This window comes from Peromyscus leucopus, chromosome 1 (assembly GCF_004664715.2).
Source record: "Peromyscus leucopus breed LL Stock chromosome 1, UCI_PerLeu_2.1, whole genome shotgun sequence".
Classification (NCBI taxonomy): Eukaryota; Metazoa; Chordata; class Mammalia; order Rodentia; family Cricetidae; genus Peromyscus; species Peromyscus leucopus.
Genome location: NC_051063.1, coordinates 6,791,179 through 6,808,356, shown reverse-complemented (window position 1 = coordinate 6,808,356; position 17,178 = coordinate 6,791,179). Strand labels below are relative to the sequence as shown.

General features: G+C 38.8%; 1 protein-coding gene and 1 non-coding gene across 2 annotated transcripts; one reads left to right on the top strand and one right to left on the bottom strand.

The window, feature by feature from the left end:
- Positions 1-267: 267 nt before the first annotated feature.
- Positions 268-1,221, bottom strand: LOC114703479 (olfactory receptor 1444). The gene has a single exon (XM_028884325.1). The coding sequence runs from the start codon at positions 1,216-1,218 to the stop codon at positions 268-270; it is 951 nt and encodes a 316-aa protein (XP_028740158.1). The 5' UTR covers positions 1,219-1,221.
- Positions 1,222-4,487: 3,266 nt separating this feature from the next.
- Positions 4,488-4,591, top strand: LOC114703514. The gene has a single exon (XR_003736142.1). It is a non-coding gene; the product is annotated as a small nucleolar RNA U13 (small nucleolar RNA).
- Positions 4,592-17,178: the final 12,587 nt, after the last annotated feature.

The following is a 17,178-nucleotide window of genomic DNA, read 5'->3' as shown; positions in this document are numbered from 1 at the left end:
AGGAGACAAAAGAGCAGCGGAAATTTACCACATTCACCAGTATGCTTTGATCTACTTTAAGCAATGTCAAGAGAACCCCTCAAGAAAGCATAAATGTCCCAGGTTATGTTTGTTCTACAGAAGATCATCCTCTAGAACAAAACATTTCCAAGTGCTGCTTCTTATACTATTGAAATAATCACTATTCTTAGGGAAGGTAGAACTGAAATTATTCAGACTTCAAAAGTCTTAATGGCTCAGAAGATGTAAGATCCCTTACTTACCCGCCTACTTCCACCTCACACTAAAAGACGGAGGGTAAAGATTGTTGAGTATTTTCCAGAAAGCAATTTTCACTTCTTTGTTCCTCAGGCTGTAGATCAAGGGGTTCAGCATGGGAATCACTACAGTGTAGAACACAGATGCTATTTTGTCTGTGTCCATGGACTGACTAGAACTGGGATGCAAGTACATGAAGATGATTGTGCCATAGAAGATGGACACAGCGGTGAGGTGGGAAGCACAGGTAGAGAAAGCTTTCTTTCGTCCCTTGGAAGACTGTATGCTTTGAATAGCAATGTATATGAAGACATAAGAGATGAGAATTACCAAGAGGGTAAAAAAGACATTGAATCCCACAACAAAGAAGACAACAAGCCTAGTGATGTGTGTACTGGAGCATGCAAGGGCCAGGAGTGGGAGAACGTCACAGAAAAAATGGTTTATTTTATTAGAACTACAGAAGGAGAGTCTGAAGGTATCTGCTGTATGGATTGAGGCATTGAGGAAGCCACAGACATAAGAGCCAATGGTCAGGATGGTGCATACACCCGTTGTCATGGTGGTGGTGTAATGAAGAGGCTTACACACTGCTGCATGCCGGTCATAAGCCATGGAGGCCAGGAGATAGCACTCAACAGTGGCAAAACCCACAAAGAAGAAAAACTGAGTTGCACACCCATTGTAGGAGATGACCTTGTTCCCTGACTGCAATGCAGCCACCATCTTGGGAGCTACAGCAGATGAGTATCCCAGATCCACAAAGGACAGATTACTGAGGAAGAAGTACATGGGAGTGTGGAGATGGGAGTCTAAGAAGATAATGACCATCATCCCTCCATTACCAATCAGAGTAACAAGGTAGATGAACAAAAATATCAGGAGTAGAGGAACCTGAAGTTTGGGGTCATCTGTCAACCCCAACAGGATGAATTCCATCACTTCTGTGCTGTTCTCCATTGCAGTCAGCTTGAATTTTACCTGGTGTTTAAAGAGAATGAGCCATGAAGCTATAAAAGAGGACATTTTGAAGATATAAAAAAAAGGACACTAACATATATGAAAAATGTACCATGATCTACCCTTTCATTTTATTATAGTGTTAAATCATTTGAGATGACTACAATGTGCCTATTTTACAGATCACAAAGATAATAACTTCACTAACGAGGACTATGGGGGTCCAGCCCCTCGATAGTCCCCTCCCAGGGTCCGCGGAAGGCTCTATCAACCAGCAGAGAATCTTTAGGGTCGGTAAATCAGTCTACGCACTCAGAGTTCTTTGATCCATTCGCTTTAATTCCTCTGGCATAACATCCTTTATACACAGCTTCAGTTCTGTTCTCATGTCTAGCTCCTTTCTTGTTTGATTTCTCTCTATATTTATCTACTGTCCCCTCTATGTTCTATCTTAATTCCTTCATCTAGTTCTGTCCCCTCTAGGTTCTCATCTATCTAGTTCTTTACCCTATCAGCTCCTCTCCTGTCTCCTTCTCTCTCATCTGGCTCTTCCTCATCTTGTTCTTCCCCATCTGGCTCTTCCTCATCTTCCATCTCGTTCCTCTAGTCCTCTCTTTTAGCTCTTTAATCTAGTTCTTCCCCATCTCAGCTCGTTCCTCTCAAGTTCTTACCCATCTCGTTCTTCCATTCTCTTCTCTCTTCCCCGTCCTGTCCTCTGCTTTACAGTTATATATCTCCCCAAAATCACAATCCTCCCCTCCACCCAGGACACTCAGCCTGAACTTCCTCAGGCAGTGATTGTCCACTATCAGGATCAAATGGAGGGTTGATAAGAATTACAAAGAAGGGCACTAGTTGTTAATTACCATTTGTGACCCAAAGGGGAAGTGACTAATGAATCAACTAAAGGCTAAATATGGGTAATATCTAAGAAGAGGGGTCTTACGTGCACAACTATAACCTTAAATGTGTTTGGTAAAGGATGTTAAAAATCTATAAGTTGCTAGGTCAATGGGAGAAAATAAAACTGTCTTCTTTTTTCCTGTGGCTCCTATCTGTCCAAGCTGTCTGCCGTTTTTCTGCAGGGTGGGGGAAAGTGTGCTCAGTCTCTAGGCAACCTGTGTACAGCTAGATGCCTCTGGTGATACAGGGAGGCTTGAACTGGGAGTTCTGGCTGAGCATAGCTGTTAGCACAGAAGTTTATCTAAATATTCCTAGAAGTGGTTAGGTAAGTAGTTAGAGGTCTATAAAGTTAGTGAGGCTGTAAGAAAGGAGGGCCTAAGCTAAATTGTGTAAAACTATTACTTAGTGTCCACCTGGCCTAGGCGGCGTCCTCTTGTGAATTTACTATAAGTCAGGAGACTTGTACGTGGGCTGCTATCACTTGTTAGTCCTTGGAAATTGGGCGCCCCCCTGGGTGGTGTCTCCTTGTGGAATTTAAGTCAGGAGACTTTCAGGTGGGTTGTTATCATTGTTAGTCCTTGGCAGTTGGGCGTCCACCTGGGTGGTGTATCCTGTAGTCCTTGAAAGTGGCCAAGGGAGATATCTGATTCCAGAGAAAGCCTTTCCCTGAGGCTGTTCTCCAAATTACCTGGAATGTGTATGTCCAGAGAGTGCTCTGTCTACACTGTTAGTCCTTCTTAGGGAAAAGTCAATTGGGAAAGCTATGAAGGCACACATGATTTTCATAACAGAATACAGCTGATATATAACAAGCCAAGTAACACCAAAAACTCCTTGGGATTTGGCTTCCTCTGGAGGAATTCCATGATCTCTCCAGGTAGTGACTTTGCCATAACCAGCTGAGTTCTTATGATATATTCCTGCGGCCCACAACACTTCACAATACGAAATGAGAATACCTAATTAACCAAAGTCAAAGTCAAATCCATCTCTGCATCTCCGAGTTCAAAGTGCATGTGCATGCACATTATTATGTGGTTGTATCTGGCAACATCAGTTTTGAGACTTACCCACCTTTCAACAATAAGAAAAAGAAAACTGTGAAGTAAAATAATGTGAATCCATTCTTCCTTCTCTGCTTCATTCTGCCTTAATAATATGATCTCAATAGAAACTTTGTGAAACTTGTATATGTGCATAATTAAATCACATAGACTATAGAAATCAATATATATAGAATTCACTATATCTCTCTCCAAAATCTCTCCTTGAATTTAACACATTTTTATCTTAAAATCAACACTTGGGAGCTGATACTACCAAAAAAGGAATGTAAACACCAACCAATCTACAACCCCTTTGGTTTACAATGCTGTCCTGCCTGCAAAATATGCTAGAGTAATGGTTTCACAAAGGTTGTGGGAGAAGCAAATCAAGTTCTAATTTGACTTAAGGCCCACGCCACAAGATGGAGCCCATGCTTGAGGTGGCTTGGGTAACCAACAATCTGTGGCTAGATAGCCCAGAAACTCAGAGTAAAACCAAACACAGCTGGTCCTTAAAAAAATGATGATAAAGTGATTTCTAATGATATTCTGCTATACTCATAGGTCAGTGCCTTACTTGGCCATCACCAGAGAATATTCCTAAAGCAGATGGGTATAAATATGGAGCCACAATCATACATTATGCACAGAGAAAGAGACCCTGGAATACACATCTATAAAGGAGATGTCTTCATCAAATCCCTTCCTTCAGAGCTCATGGGACCATACAAAGGAGTAGGCAGAAAGAGTGTAAGAGCCAGAGGGGTTGAAAGACACCAGAAGTGCAAGGTACTCTAAATCAACTAAGAAAGCTCATATGAATTCACAGAGACTGAAGCAGCATGCACAGGGCCTGCATGGGTCTGCACCAGCTCCTCTGCATGCAGCTCCCAGTTTACTGTTTTTATGAGACTTTTGAGTGTGTGAACAAATAGGTCTCTGATTCTTGTGCCTTCTCTTAGGCTCTATTCCTTCAGGTGGTTTGCTTTGTCCAACTTCAAAGTGGTAGTCTTTGTTTTATTTTATGGTATTTTATTTTATGTTTTGCCATCTCTTCCAAACCTATTCCTTTCTAATGAGAAACAGAAAGGAAGTGGATCTGGATAGGAGGGAAGGTGGGGAGGAACTGAGAGAAGCTGAGGAAGGGGAAACTGTAATCAGGATATGTTGTATGAGAAAAGAACCTACTTTCAATAAAAGGAGAACAAAATAATTTTCTGTAAATTAAAACACATGGAGAACTTTTCCATCTTGCATTAGATTATTTCCAGTGGCAGTATAATTTATACTCTCTTTTTTCTTGCTAAACTGGATATCTGGATCCCTTTTTGGTTCATGACTGTGATGACTGGGTGTTCACACCATTCCGTGATATGTGTCTCCCACAAACCTTGTGATAGCATCTGCACCTTATCTATCTGATACAAAAAAAATGATATCATGTCTCTTCATGAGTACTAAAAAGCTATCATTATAAAACAAGAATGATAAGACTAATCAATAATTAAAGACTATTGATCAAAGTCATATAAAGATAACATTGGAAATTGAATTAAAACCTTGGAAAATTTCAAACTAAATCCAGAGATTTTAAATATAGTTTCTAATATTCTTATAAGTTTATTTCTAAAACATAGAATAGCTAAAGAGAAGGTGTAGTATTTATAGCATTTAGGTTTTAAAAATATAAGTGAATATTTCATAATTATATTAATGTAAGTATATATGCATCAGTTTATATGTGTGTAGAAGTTTTTGCTGTTGGTCCTATTACAGTTAAGTCCTCCTCCCTTTGTACCCTCAATGCACTTATGTCTTGATTATCACACATTTAGTCATACCGAAACCCAGTACTTCAACTTGATTTAAGACCCTGGAAACAGTGATGGTATTAATTCCTTCTTGGCTCACTCAGTCAACCACGGATCCTTGCTCATAAAAATAAACATTCTGATGCCGGGCGGTGGTGGCGCACGCCTTTAATCCCAGCACTCGGGAGGCAGAGGCAGGTGGATCTCTGTGAGTTCGAGGCCAGCCCGGTCCAGGAAAGGCACAAAGCTACACAGAGAAACCCTGTCTCGAAAAACCAAAATAAATAAATAAATAAATAAATAAATAAATAAATAAATAAATAAATAAATAAAAATAAACATTCTGTAAATTAAACAAAACATCAATTCCAAAGAATAAAAAACTTTTCATGTTTTTAAATTAACGACAAACAGGCTACAGTTATTTTGTCCAGTTGAGTCCACATTTCCTGCCAAAACACTAGCTTAGACTTATGTACAAGTATGTCCAGAGGAAATAATACATTTGGAGAAAGTCAGGGCTGGAGAAAGGCTTGTATCCTACTTTGCAGAATTCCCTCCTTCAGTTATTTTTCCTCTTCCAGAAGTATTTGCACTGTAGACTTTGCCTGTCCCTACTTACACAATGAGGGGAGGGGGAAGCAGGCTAAGAAGAGGAAAGAGAAGAAATGTGGAGAGAGAAAAGGGAAGGAGAGAAATGGGAATTAGGAGAGCACTTGGTTTCCTCTTGGCCTTAGTTTGCCTTAGAAAGCAGCCACCACTATCAGTTTGTTAAGGAGCCCTTTTTATATAACATGAAAGAACAAGACATCACAGTCAGTCTGTTCTATTTGGATGGTCATTCAAGAAGTGTGCCTGATTTTATAAATACTGGTTCAGCCAGCTTGGGACACCTTTATAAGCACTATTCCTGTAATACCCTCATTTGTATTGTTTACTGCCTTACCCAGCCTTTTTTTTTTTTTTTTTTTGACATTTGTATGCTTTCCAATTTAGCAGGCACAGTACTCTGTCTCTTTAGCAGACAGTGTCCTAATCTAACATATTTAAAAATTGAATCATGTGTTGCCCCTGGAGATCACATAACTACTAATTTTCTCACTTATACACTTTCTTGGGGCCAGAGTTCTCAACATCAACTTTATCAACACAATGAGCTAGACAATTAATCAGTGCAGATCATATGTGCTACATAACACTTAGCCATTTCTCTGGCCTCTACTCACTAGATTTTAAAACAATTCCCCCCAATTTTTCCTAAATGTGTTTCTGTGAAAAATCATCACAATATCTCATGAAATATAGTGTCCTTAATGGTGGGTCCAGTTTTAAAGATTATTCAAAAGAACACTTCCAGAATTTATAAAGTGTTCGTGTCCATATCTTCAGTCAATAATTGTGTGATTGGATGGATAAGATGGTGACATAGATATGAGTGATATAGATCATACAGATGTGAAGAATCTGAGGCATGGTGAGATGAAGTGACAAGTTCAAAGTCAAATGTTCCAATCAAATGTTGTTGCTTATTAGTGAAGGGATTCCAGGAAGGAAAGTAGCTTGCTAACTCCTCTCATTGTTTGATCAAGAAAACATAAACCATCCCACATCATATATCAACCTATTTTTCCTAATATAAGGCAAGATAAAAACAGAAAATTTCCAAGAATTAAATTTAGCTGACTTAGGGTGAATTCTGAGTTCTTTTCCAAAGCACCTACACAAATGCTTCTGCCATCAATTTTCATTGTATTTTCCATCCAAGCATATTTTGCATTGCATCAAAGGAGTGTGAAGAGTCCCTCAGTCTTCATACCCCAATTGTAATGTCAATAGGATGACTAAATTTTATGAAGGAAGTAACAGATACTATTTTGTTTATTATTTGTTGGATGATTTATTCATTGCCTAGATTACTGGCAACCACAGAGTTAAATGCTAGTTAACCAAGTGAATGAATTGCAATGCCACATCTAGGTTAAGATTGGGCCCTTTTTGAGATAAGAACTTGCTATATTGCTCAGGCTGGTAAAATGACCCTATTGTCTCAGCCTATGAGTAACTGGCAGGAAAGACATGTGCCACCATGCTTGGCTAAAATAATAAGCTTCATGGCTATTTGCTGTAGAACTGTAGGCAAATCAGCTTCATACCATCAAGAGAAAATGACCTGGAGCAAAATAAGGGAAAATTCAGCTACTGTATGCTCAATAGGCGTGTTAAATATAAATTAATTATCTATGACTTTATTCAACTCTGGGTCAAGCATTTGAATTTGTTCCTCGGGTTTTATGAGTGACATTTGGTGGCAACATCCCATTTAGTAACGGCTGTGTCAATGGCTGTCTTGTCTAAGCAAAGTGGCTGAAAGGTACCTATCGGAAACTTCTGTATCTTGTGAAATGGAGAAGAGGAGCCTGGGAAATAGAATCTGGGTCTTTTATATCTATGTTCTGACTTCCTTCCTCCAAGACCACCTCTTTATTTCTACCCACAACATAAAGAATGTTACTTTAATTTTAAAAAATTAAAAGTCAAGAAAACATACCTATGGTCTTGTGACTTCTGAGATCCTAATTCAGAACTGGCTTCAACCACTGGCCTTTTTGAGTCCTGTAAAATAAAAAGAACTGTTTGGTCTCTGGGGTCTTTCAATTTCAAGTGTGATAAAAGTTCAAAGGTGGTTAAGAGGTTGCTACAGAGAACCTACCCTGAGAGCCACACCAAACTGAGTGAGAGACTGAGATCTCTGAGAGATTGGTGTGTATGTAAATAGGATCCTCTGAAGGGAACATCCCCAAGGAGTCAAGCCCAATCCAGAGCTCAGTGACATGCAAACGTACAATCAAAACAACACCTTCCTGAGGGGACTAAGGCATTGCTGTAATATGAACGTTCCTGAAAGATATCTCAGGAGACAAAGGAAAGCCAGTTCCTTCTGGCTGAAAGCTAAGATCATTAACAGGAAAATCCCATCAAAGTGTCCTGAAAGAAATCTTTGAATATACACAGTTTTCCCTCACCTCAAAGATTTCCTGTGTTAGAAGCTGGCTCTTTACCCAAGTCTCAATGGGGAGGAATTTTTAAATGATCAAAAAAGGACTATAAAAAACTCTATTTTTCATAAACCCAGCTAATATTGCACAAGTTCAAGTACAAAGATGACTGTGAACAAAAATATTTTCAGGAAACTGTTTTCTGATAAGCTTAATTATAAATGAGCTCAGGCATAGAGTTGACAAGAAGCATGTATGCTGAGTCATTGATATTAATTTCCTGAATTAATACATACAGGGTGTCTACTACATTCTAATCCTTGTCTGTATGTGTGATTTCATTTCACATTCACACAACTCTTTGAGAAATAGTAATTTTACTAATCCTACAGATTTTAAAACATCTATGTATTCCTAACTTTGACATCTTTTTCTAATACTATTTATCAGTAAAAGAACAAGGTCTTCTCAAAGAAATGGCTAATATACAGGGAATATACCCAACAAGCCAGAAGTATATCATAGTTCTAGAAAGTAAGTAAATAAGATAGCTCTCAGACACAAAATCTTTATTTTTGTCATGTGGTCTACTTTTCCTTTCAGGAATCAACATGGGAAATTAGAAATGTTCTCAAGAATCTACAAGAGCATCTTGTTTCTCTAGGTTCTCTCTCTCTCTCTCTCTCTCTCTCTCTCTCTCTCTCTCTCTCTCTCTCTCTCTCTCTCTCTTTAATTTTTAAGACAGGGTTTCTCTGTGTAGCTTTGGCGCCTTTCCTGGAACTCACTTTGTAGCTCAGGCTGGCTTCGAACTCACAGAGATCCGCCTGCCTATGCTTCCCAAGTGCTGGGATTAAAGGCATGGGCCAACACCACCCAGCTTTTTCTAGATTCTTAAAAGTGTTTTTTTAGTACAGTGCATTATAAAAGTGAAGAATATTTGCTAACTTTTTCTTTCCTCTCATAAAAATATCTCCATGTAAAACTTATGCTGTAATGAGTTAAAGATTTCATAAAAGAAGTAATTATATCATGCTCAAGTAGGTAGTCAGCTAGGTGATAAAACTCAAATAGTTCTGTACCATTCTTACAACTATGTAAACTTTTATCTTCTCTCCACATGTCCTACACTGAATATTCAGATTTCTTCCTTCCTACTTAAAACAAGAAATTTTGAGAAGATGATGAGACAAAAAAGAGAGATGCAAAAACTAAACACAGGGGGTGAGAGAAGATGAGTAAAGAAGAAAATGTCATCTATAGACACATAGTTCTGACAGGTAAGACCCAGACTATCTGGAGCTATGAAATAATTTGATCTTTCCCCATATAAGTGTTCAGGATTCTGTAAAATTAAGTATCTTACACTAGACTCTGCTAGTAACCTTAGATGAAACAGTCTTGGATGAGAGTCTAGTCTCTAGAGTATTTCATTAACTTATTGGATAACTTAAATTATTGTTCTGTTTGTATGTTATTAGTTTCTCATGCACTGAATGTATTTTTTTTTTCTTTTGCTCCCAGTATCTCTTAATTCCTAAGTAAATACTTTTGATCAGACTACTCTGATGCCTTCAGGGTTTGGCCATTTCACAAGATCAGTTCAGCTCTTCATCTCCAAATAGATCCACCATGATCAAGTAGGCTTTATTCCAGAGATGCAAGGACAGTTCAACATATGAAAGTCTGTCAACGTAATACTCTATGTAAACAAACTAAAAGAAAAAAACCACATGATCCTCTCATTAGATGCTGAAAAGGCCTTTGATAAAATCTAACACCACTTAATGATAAAGGTCTTGGAGAGATCAGGAATACAGGGAACATACCTAAACTATTTCCTATTTTCTCTTTTATCAGGTTCAGTGTAACAGGCTTTCTATTGAGGTCTTTGATCCACTTGAACTTGAGTTTTGTGCATGGCGATAGATATGGATCTATTTGCAATCTTCTACATGTTGATGTCCAGTTATGCCAGCACCATTTGTTGAAGATGCTTTCTTTTTTCCATTGTACACTTTTGGCATCTTTGTCAAACATCAGGTGTTCATAGGTGTGTGGGTTAATGCCAGGGTCTTCAATTTGATTCCATTGGTCCATACGTCGGTTTTTATCCCAATATCAAGCTGTTTTTATTACTATAGCTCTATAGTAGAGCTTGAAGTCAGGGATGGTGATGCCTCCAGAGGTGGTTTTGTTGTAAAGGATTCTTTTAGCTATCCTCGTTTTGTTTGTTTGTTTGTTTGTTTGTTTGTTTGTTTGTTTTTCCAAATGAAGTTGAGTACTGTTCTTTCTAGGTCTGTGAAGAATTGTGTTGGGATTTTGATAGGGATTGCACTGAATCTATAGATTGCTTTTGCCATTTTTACTATGTTAATCCTACCTATCCATGAGCATGGGAGATTTTTCCATCTTCTGACATCTTCAACTTCTTTCTTCAGAGACTTCAAGTTCTCATCATACAGGTCTTTCACTTGCTTAGTTAGAGCTACCCCAAGGTATTTTGTATTATTTATGGCGATTTAAAGGGTGATGTTTCTCTGATTTCTTTCTCAGCCTGTTATCCACTGTATGTGTGCCTGATGCCCATGTAGACCATAAGTGTTGAAACTTCTGGAACTGGGGCTGTATGTGTAAACCACCATGTGGATGCCGGTCCTCTTAACCACTGAACCACCGGCCCCAAGCCCCTTGAATTTGCATTTTGTAAGTAAAGTCACTTATTATCTCACTTTATCCTTACAGCAAACCCATGTGGGGAGTACTCACATTTAACACATTAGGAACCTGAAGTTTGGAGAAAGTAAGCAACTCAACCAAGATTCATACCATTTTCAAGTTACAGAATCAGTGTTGGAACTTGTCTTGATCTGATTCCAGGGATCCTGTTTTTGTCACTATATCCAAACAGCAAATCCTAGAGAGGTGGACCACCTGGATGCTTCGGTGTACCTGCTTCTCCTTTGAATGTTCACTCCATAGCCCATGTCTCTTAGAGCCATTTAACATTATAGATACAGAATAATCTAAACCTAAGAGGAGGCATCTAAAGCAAAGGAACAAGGTATGGGGGTGCCTCATTTGGTAAAGTGCCAGCCATGCAATCATGGGTATCTAATTTCAGATTTCAGTACCCATGTGAAAAACTAAGCACAATGGTGTGCATCTGTAATCTTAGTGCTGAGGAGGCAGACAGGATGAGCCCTACAACTCACTGGACAATCAGCATAGCTGAACTGATGAGCTCCAGGTTCAGTGAGAGAGTATGACTCAGAAAATAAAGTGTAAAGGGATTGAGAAAGATACTCCAAGCCAACCTCTAGTCTGTGAATGAACATGTGTGCACACATGAACACATACACACATACATTCACCATGCACACACACACACAGGCATTAATAAAATATAAAGGCACAGAACACAATGATTCTAGCTCTAAACCAGTAAATTGAATGATTAGGTATATGCATCTAATCAATCATTTTTCCATAGTAAGTGGAAATAATGGCACTTGTCCACTCTTTCTCTCTCACACTCATCTACCACCACTAAATTAGGTGAAACCTATTAAGCTACCTAGAGGTAAGGATATTATAAAGTTCTGTGAATAAATGGCTTTACCACACACTCAAAGTACTTTGTGATTACCAATGACTTGAAAATTTTGTGATAGTATTTTTTATTTTATCTTTGTATTTATTTATTTTATATGTATGAATGTTTTGTCTGTGTGTATGCCTATGTACCACATGCATGCCTGATGTGCACAGAAGTCAGACAGCACTGGATCACTTGGAACTCGTGTTACAGGTGTTTGTCGGCAGCAATGTGGGTACTGGACCCAAACCCAGGTCCTCTGCAAGAAATTGTAGAAGTCTTTCATTTCCTTGGTTAGGTTCTAGATATTTTAAATTTTGAGGTTAACGTGAATGTGAGTTTGTTCATGTTCTCTTTTTCTGTACGTTTATTGTTGGTGTACAGAAAAGCTATTGAATTGTGCAAGTTGATTGTGAATTATACCACATTATTGAATTTGTACATCACTTTTTCTGGTATAATTTGGAGGAATTTTGGTGTATAGTATCATGTCATCTGTAAATAGGGATAATTTGACTTTTTCTTCCCCCATTTGTATTCCTTATTGATTCACCTAGTGTTTAAAATACAATATTTAAGTAGAAGTCTAGTCATCTTTGTTTTACATCTAGTATCCACCTATGAGTGAGTACGTACCATGTTTGTCTTTCTGAGTCTGGGTTACCTCACTCAGGATGATTTTTTCTAGATCCATCCATTTACCTACAAACCTCATGATGTCATTGTTTTTCTCTGCTGAGTAGTATTCCATTGTGTATATGTACCACATTTTATTTATCCATTCTTCAGTTGAAGGGCATCTAGGTTGTTTCCAGGTTCTGGCTATTACAAACAATGCTGCTATGAACATAGCTGAGCAAGTGCTCTTGTGGTACAATTGAGCATTCCTTGGGTATATGCCCAAGAGTGGTATAGGGGAACTTGGGGGAGATTGATTCCCAATTTTCCAAGAAAGTGCCATATTGGAAAACAGGACCCCAAAAAAGACATAGGTATCGCCCAATGACGGAGAAATGGATGAGATCTACATGAACAGCCTGGACATGAGTGGGGGGAAAGAAGGGCGAGGGTCGAGGGAAAGAGAGCTTGTGGGAGCAGGAGATCCCAGCTCGATAAAGAACAGAGAGGGAGAACAAGGAATAGGAGACCTTGGTAAATGAAGACCACATGAGAATAGGAAGACGCAAAGTGATAGAGAGGCCCACAGAAATCCACAAAGATACCCCCACAATAGACTGCTGGCAATAGTAGAGAGACAGCCGGAACTGACCTACTCTGGTGATAGGATGGCCAAACACCCTAATTGTCATGCTAGAAACCCCATCCAATGACTGAGGGATCTGGATGCAGAGATCCACGGCTAGGCCCCAGGTGGAGCTCCGGGAGTCCAATTAGCGAGAAAGAGAAGGGTTTATATGAGCAAGAATTGTTGAGACCAAGGTTGGATAAAGCACAGGGACAAATAGCCAAACGAATGGAAACACATGAACTATGAACCAATAGCTGAGGAGCCCCCACCTGGATCAGGCCCTCTGAATGGGTGAGACAGTTGATTGGCTTGATCTGTTTGGGAGGCGTCCAGGCAATGGCACTGGGTCCTGTGCTCAGTGCATGAGTTGGCTGTTTGAAACCTGGGGCTTATGCTTGGCCTGGGAGGAGGGGACTGGACCTGCCTGGACTGAGTCTACCAGGTCGATCTCAGTCCTCGGGGGAGGCTTTGCCCTGGAGGAGATGGGAATGGGGAGTGGGCTGGGGGGAAGGGGAGGGGGTCGGGACGGGGGAGAACAAGGTAATCCGTGGCTGATATGTAGAACTGAATTGTATTGTAAAATAAAATAAAATTTAAAAAAAAGAATTTAGCTCAAAAAAATAAATAAAATACAATATTTAAAAGGAGTGAGAATAATGGACATCCCTATTGCAACTATGACTTCAGTGGAGTTGCTTCAAGCTGTTTCCCATTTACAAGGATGTTGACTGTGCGTTTCTCATATATAGCTTTTATTTTGCTGAGACATACTCTGTCTAGCTCTACATTCTCTAGGACTTTTGTTATGAAGGCATATTGAATTGTTTTTCAAAGTCTTGTCTTGCATCTATTGAGATGACCACACAATTTTTGTTTTTAAATCCATTTACATTGAGTTATTACATTTGTTGACTTGCCTATATTGAACCATTTCAGCATTGCAAGGATGAAGCCAACACATGTATAGTGTATAATCTTTTTGACTTATGTCTGTATTCTATTTGCAAATATTTGGAGTATTTTTGAGTCTTTGTTTATCATAAATAATAGACTATAGTTTTCTTTTGTGTGTGTGTCAATTGTAATGTTCCCTGTTCCTTTCTGCTTCTGTTAATTTGGGTCCTCTCTTGCTTTTGGTTACCTGGGCCAAGGTTCTGCCAGTCTTGTTTAGTTTCTCAAAGAACCAGTTCTTAGATTCACTATTTTTTTGTTTTGTGTCTATTCAATTGATTCCCGCTTTGATTTTTATTCTTTCTTGCCATAGACTGGTCTTAGATTTGCTCTGTTCTCTTTTTCATCTTTTTAAGTCATGTCATTGAGTCATTTACTTGTCCTCTTTCTGATTTTTTTTTAATGGGGGTACTTAAGAGTTATAAATTTCCCTTGTAGGACTGCTTCCAATGTGTCCCAATGGTTTTGTTGGATTGCATTTTCTTCCCCCCCCCCTTTTATTTTATTTTACAATACCATTCAGTTCTACATAAAAGCCACAGATTCCCTTGTTCTCCCCCTTCCTGCCCCCATCCCCTTCCCCCCAGCTTACCCCCCATTCCCACCTCCTCCAGGGCAAAGCCTCCCCCGAGGACTGAGATCGACCTGGTAGACTCAGTCCTGGCAGGTCCAGTCCCCTCCTCCCAGATTGAGCCAAGCGTCCATTTTCATTTAGTTTCAGGAAAATTTTTGTTTGTGTTGATTTTTTTTCCTTGGTCCATTCATCATGAAAGAATAAGTTGTTTAATCTCCATGAGTTTGTGTATTTACTACAGTTTTTGCTGTCAATTTTAAGCTTTGTTGCATTGCTGTCAGATAGGCTACACGGCATAATTTCAAACTTTTTGAATTTGTAGGTATGTTTTGTGTCCTAGGATGGTATACTGCTGTGTAGAAAGTGTACTCATTGGTGTTTGGGTGTAATATTCTTTTGACATATTGTAAGCCCAGTTGATGCTTGATGTCAAACACTTCGTGTTTCTCTGTTTTTTGTGTTTGTCCAGATGACCTGTCTATTGAAGAAAGTGGAGTACTAAAATTATCTACTATTAAGGGATTGATGTTAATCTGTGTACTTAAATCCAATAGTAGAATTTTTATGAAATTGTGTACTCAGAGTTTGGTACACATATAATTAAGATGGTAATGTCTTTTTGGTTAACTCTTCCCTTGATTATAACAAAATCTCCATCTCTTCCACTTCATTTTATTTTGAAGTCTCTGTTATCAGATATTAGGATACCAATGTTTCCCTGCTTCCTTTTTCCATTTGATTGGAGTAGTTTTGTCTCTCCTTTTACTCTAAGGCAGTTCCTATCTTTAAAACTAAATGTGTTACGTATAGGCAAAAGATAAGTAGATTTTCTTTCTTGATCCATTCAGTTAGCCCATGTCTTTCTATTAGAGAATTAAGGCCATTGGTATTTGCTCTTAATACTGAAATTTGTGTGTTAATTGTGATGATTGTATTGTTTTGTTTTTGTTTTTTGTTTTTTTTTTCTTTGCTGCTACTGTTTGTGTTCTCGGTAGTTTTCTGTGTTTTGTTATGGCTTCATATTTCTTTCCATGGTCTCTATACTATGCTTCTTCCTCTCTTCAACTCTAAAGAAATGCTTCCTGCATCATCTTTAGGTTTGGTCTGTTGAATATAAATTTTTCAAGGCTGTGGACTTTATGGAAAAAATATTCTTTCTCCTTCAGCCATGGCAAATAGATTTACAGGGTGTATTAGTCAAGGCTGGCCATCAGAGTCAGTTAGGCTTAGAATGAATTGTTCCAGGCTCTTCTAGCTTTCAAAGTTTTCACTGAGAAATAATTGTTTAGAAATGGTTTTACTTTATATTTGGCTTATATTTTCTCTCTTGCAGTTTTTGGTGTATTTTGTTGTTGTTGTTGTGTATACTTAGCGTTTTAGTTTGTGCTGTAAGGATTTTCTTTTCTGGTCTTTTCTATTTGATGTTCTGTGTGCTTTTTGCATTGATAGGGGAATGTGCTTCCTTAGTTTGGGGAAGTTTTTTCTTCTATGATCTTATTGAAAATCTGTGAATAGTGAATCCAAGTCTATGTCATTGACTTGGATTCTTCTTCCTCATGTATGTCTATAATTCAAATGTTTGGTTTTTTCATGATGTCCACATTTCCTACATGTTTCTTTCCTGTGTGTGTGTTTTTAATTGAAAGTGGGATTATTTTTTTCATGTAATATATCCTGATTATGGTTTTCACCCTCTATTCCTCCCAGTTCCTCCCTGCTTCCCCTCCCCTCTCAATCAATTCCCTTTCTGTCTCTCACTAAAAAACACAGACTTCTAAGGGATAATAATAAGATAAAACAAAAACACATTAAAATTGGACAAAACAAACAAACAGAAGGAAAAGAGGCCAAGAAAGGCACAAGAATCAGAGGCCCACTTGTTTACTCACTCAAGCATCCCATAAAAACACTAAACTGGAAGTCATAATATATATGCAGAGGCCCTAATGCAGACCCATGCAGGCACTGTGCATGCTACCACAGTCTCTGTGGGTTCATGAGCTTTGATCATGTTGATTTAAAGGGCCTAGTTTTCTTGGTGTCCTCCAACCCCTCTGGCTCGTACACTCTTTTTGCCTCCTCTTCATGGGGTTACCTGAGCTCTGAGGGGAGCTATTTGATGGAGATACTTGTTTAGGGTACAGTATTACAAGGGCTCTCAGTCTCTTCATGTCTGGCTCTGGGTCTCTGTATTTGTCCCCATCTGCAGCAGGAGTAAACTCTGAGGATGTCTGAGCAAGGCATTGATCTATGAATATAGCAGGATATCATTAGGAGTCATTTTAGTGCTATGTTGTTTCTGTTGTTGTTTGCTGCTGCCATTGTTTAGAGCAGTAGTATTAGCTTTTACCCTATGTCCCTGAGGCTATCTATCTTGGTCACCAAAAAGAGTCAGGTATGGGTTCCATCTCATAGAGTGGGCCTTAAGTCAAATCAGTCATTGGTTGGTTACTCCAACAAACTTTGTGCCATTAAATTAGCCTATCTTGCAGTCAGTATACCATTGTAGATCAAAGATTTTGTGGCTGTGTTGGTGTTTATGTTTCTTTTTTTAATAGCCTGCAGAAGTTGTTCCTGTACCAAAGAAGCTAGAACACAGGGGTGAAGGCTCTATGTAAGCCTTCTTGTCTATGTTCAATGAGTTCTATGGGTGTTGTCTTCAGCAGTTGGGGCCTGCTGTCAGTTTATGAAGAACAATCTATAGTCTTGGCAATGGGCTGGGTTGTTTAACAATTCCTATGAGGCCTCTTTCACAAAAAAAGATTAATTGGATGTAACTTAATCTTGGTACTAGAAGGTTCCTTGGATGATACATGATGGACACTTGGGATTCTG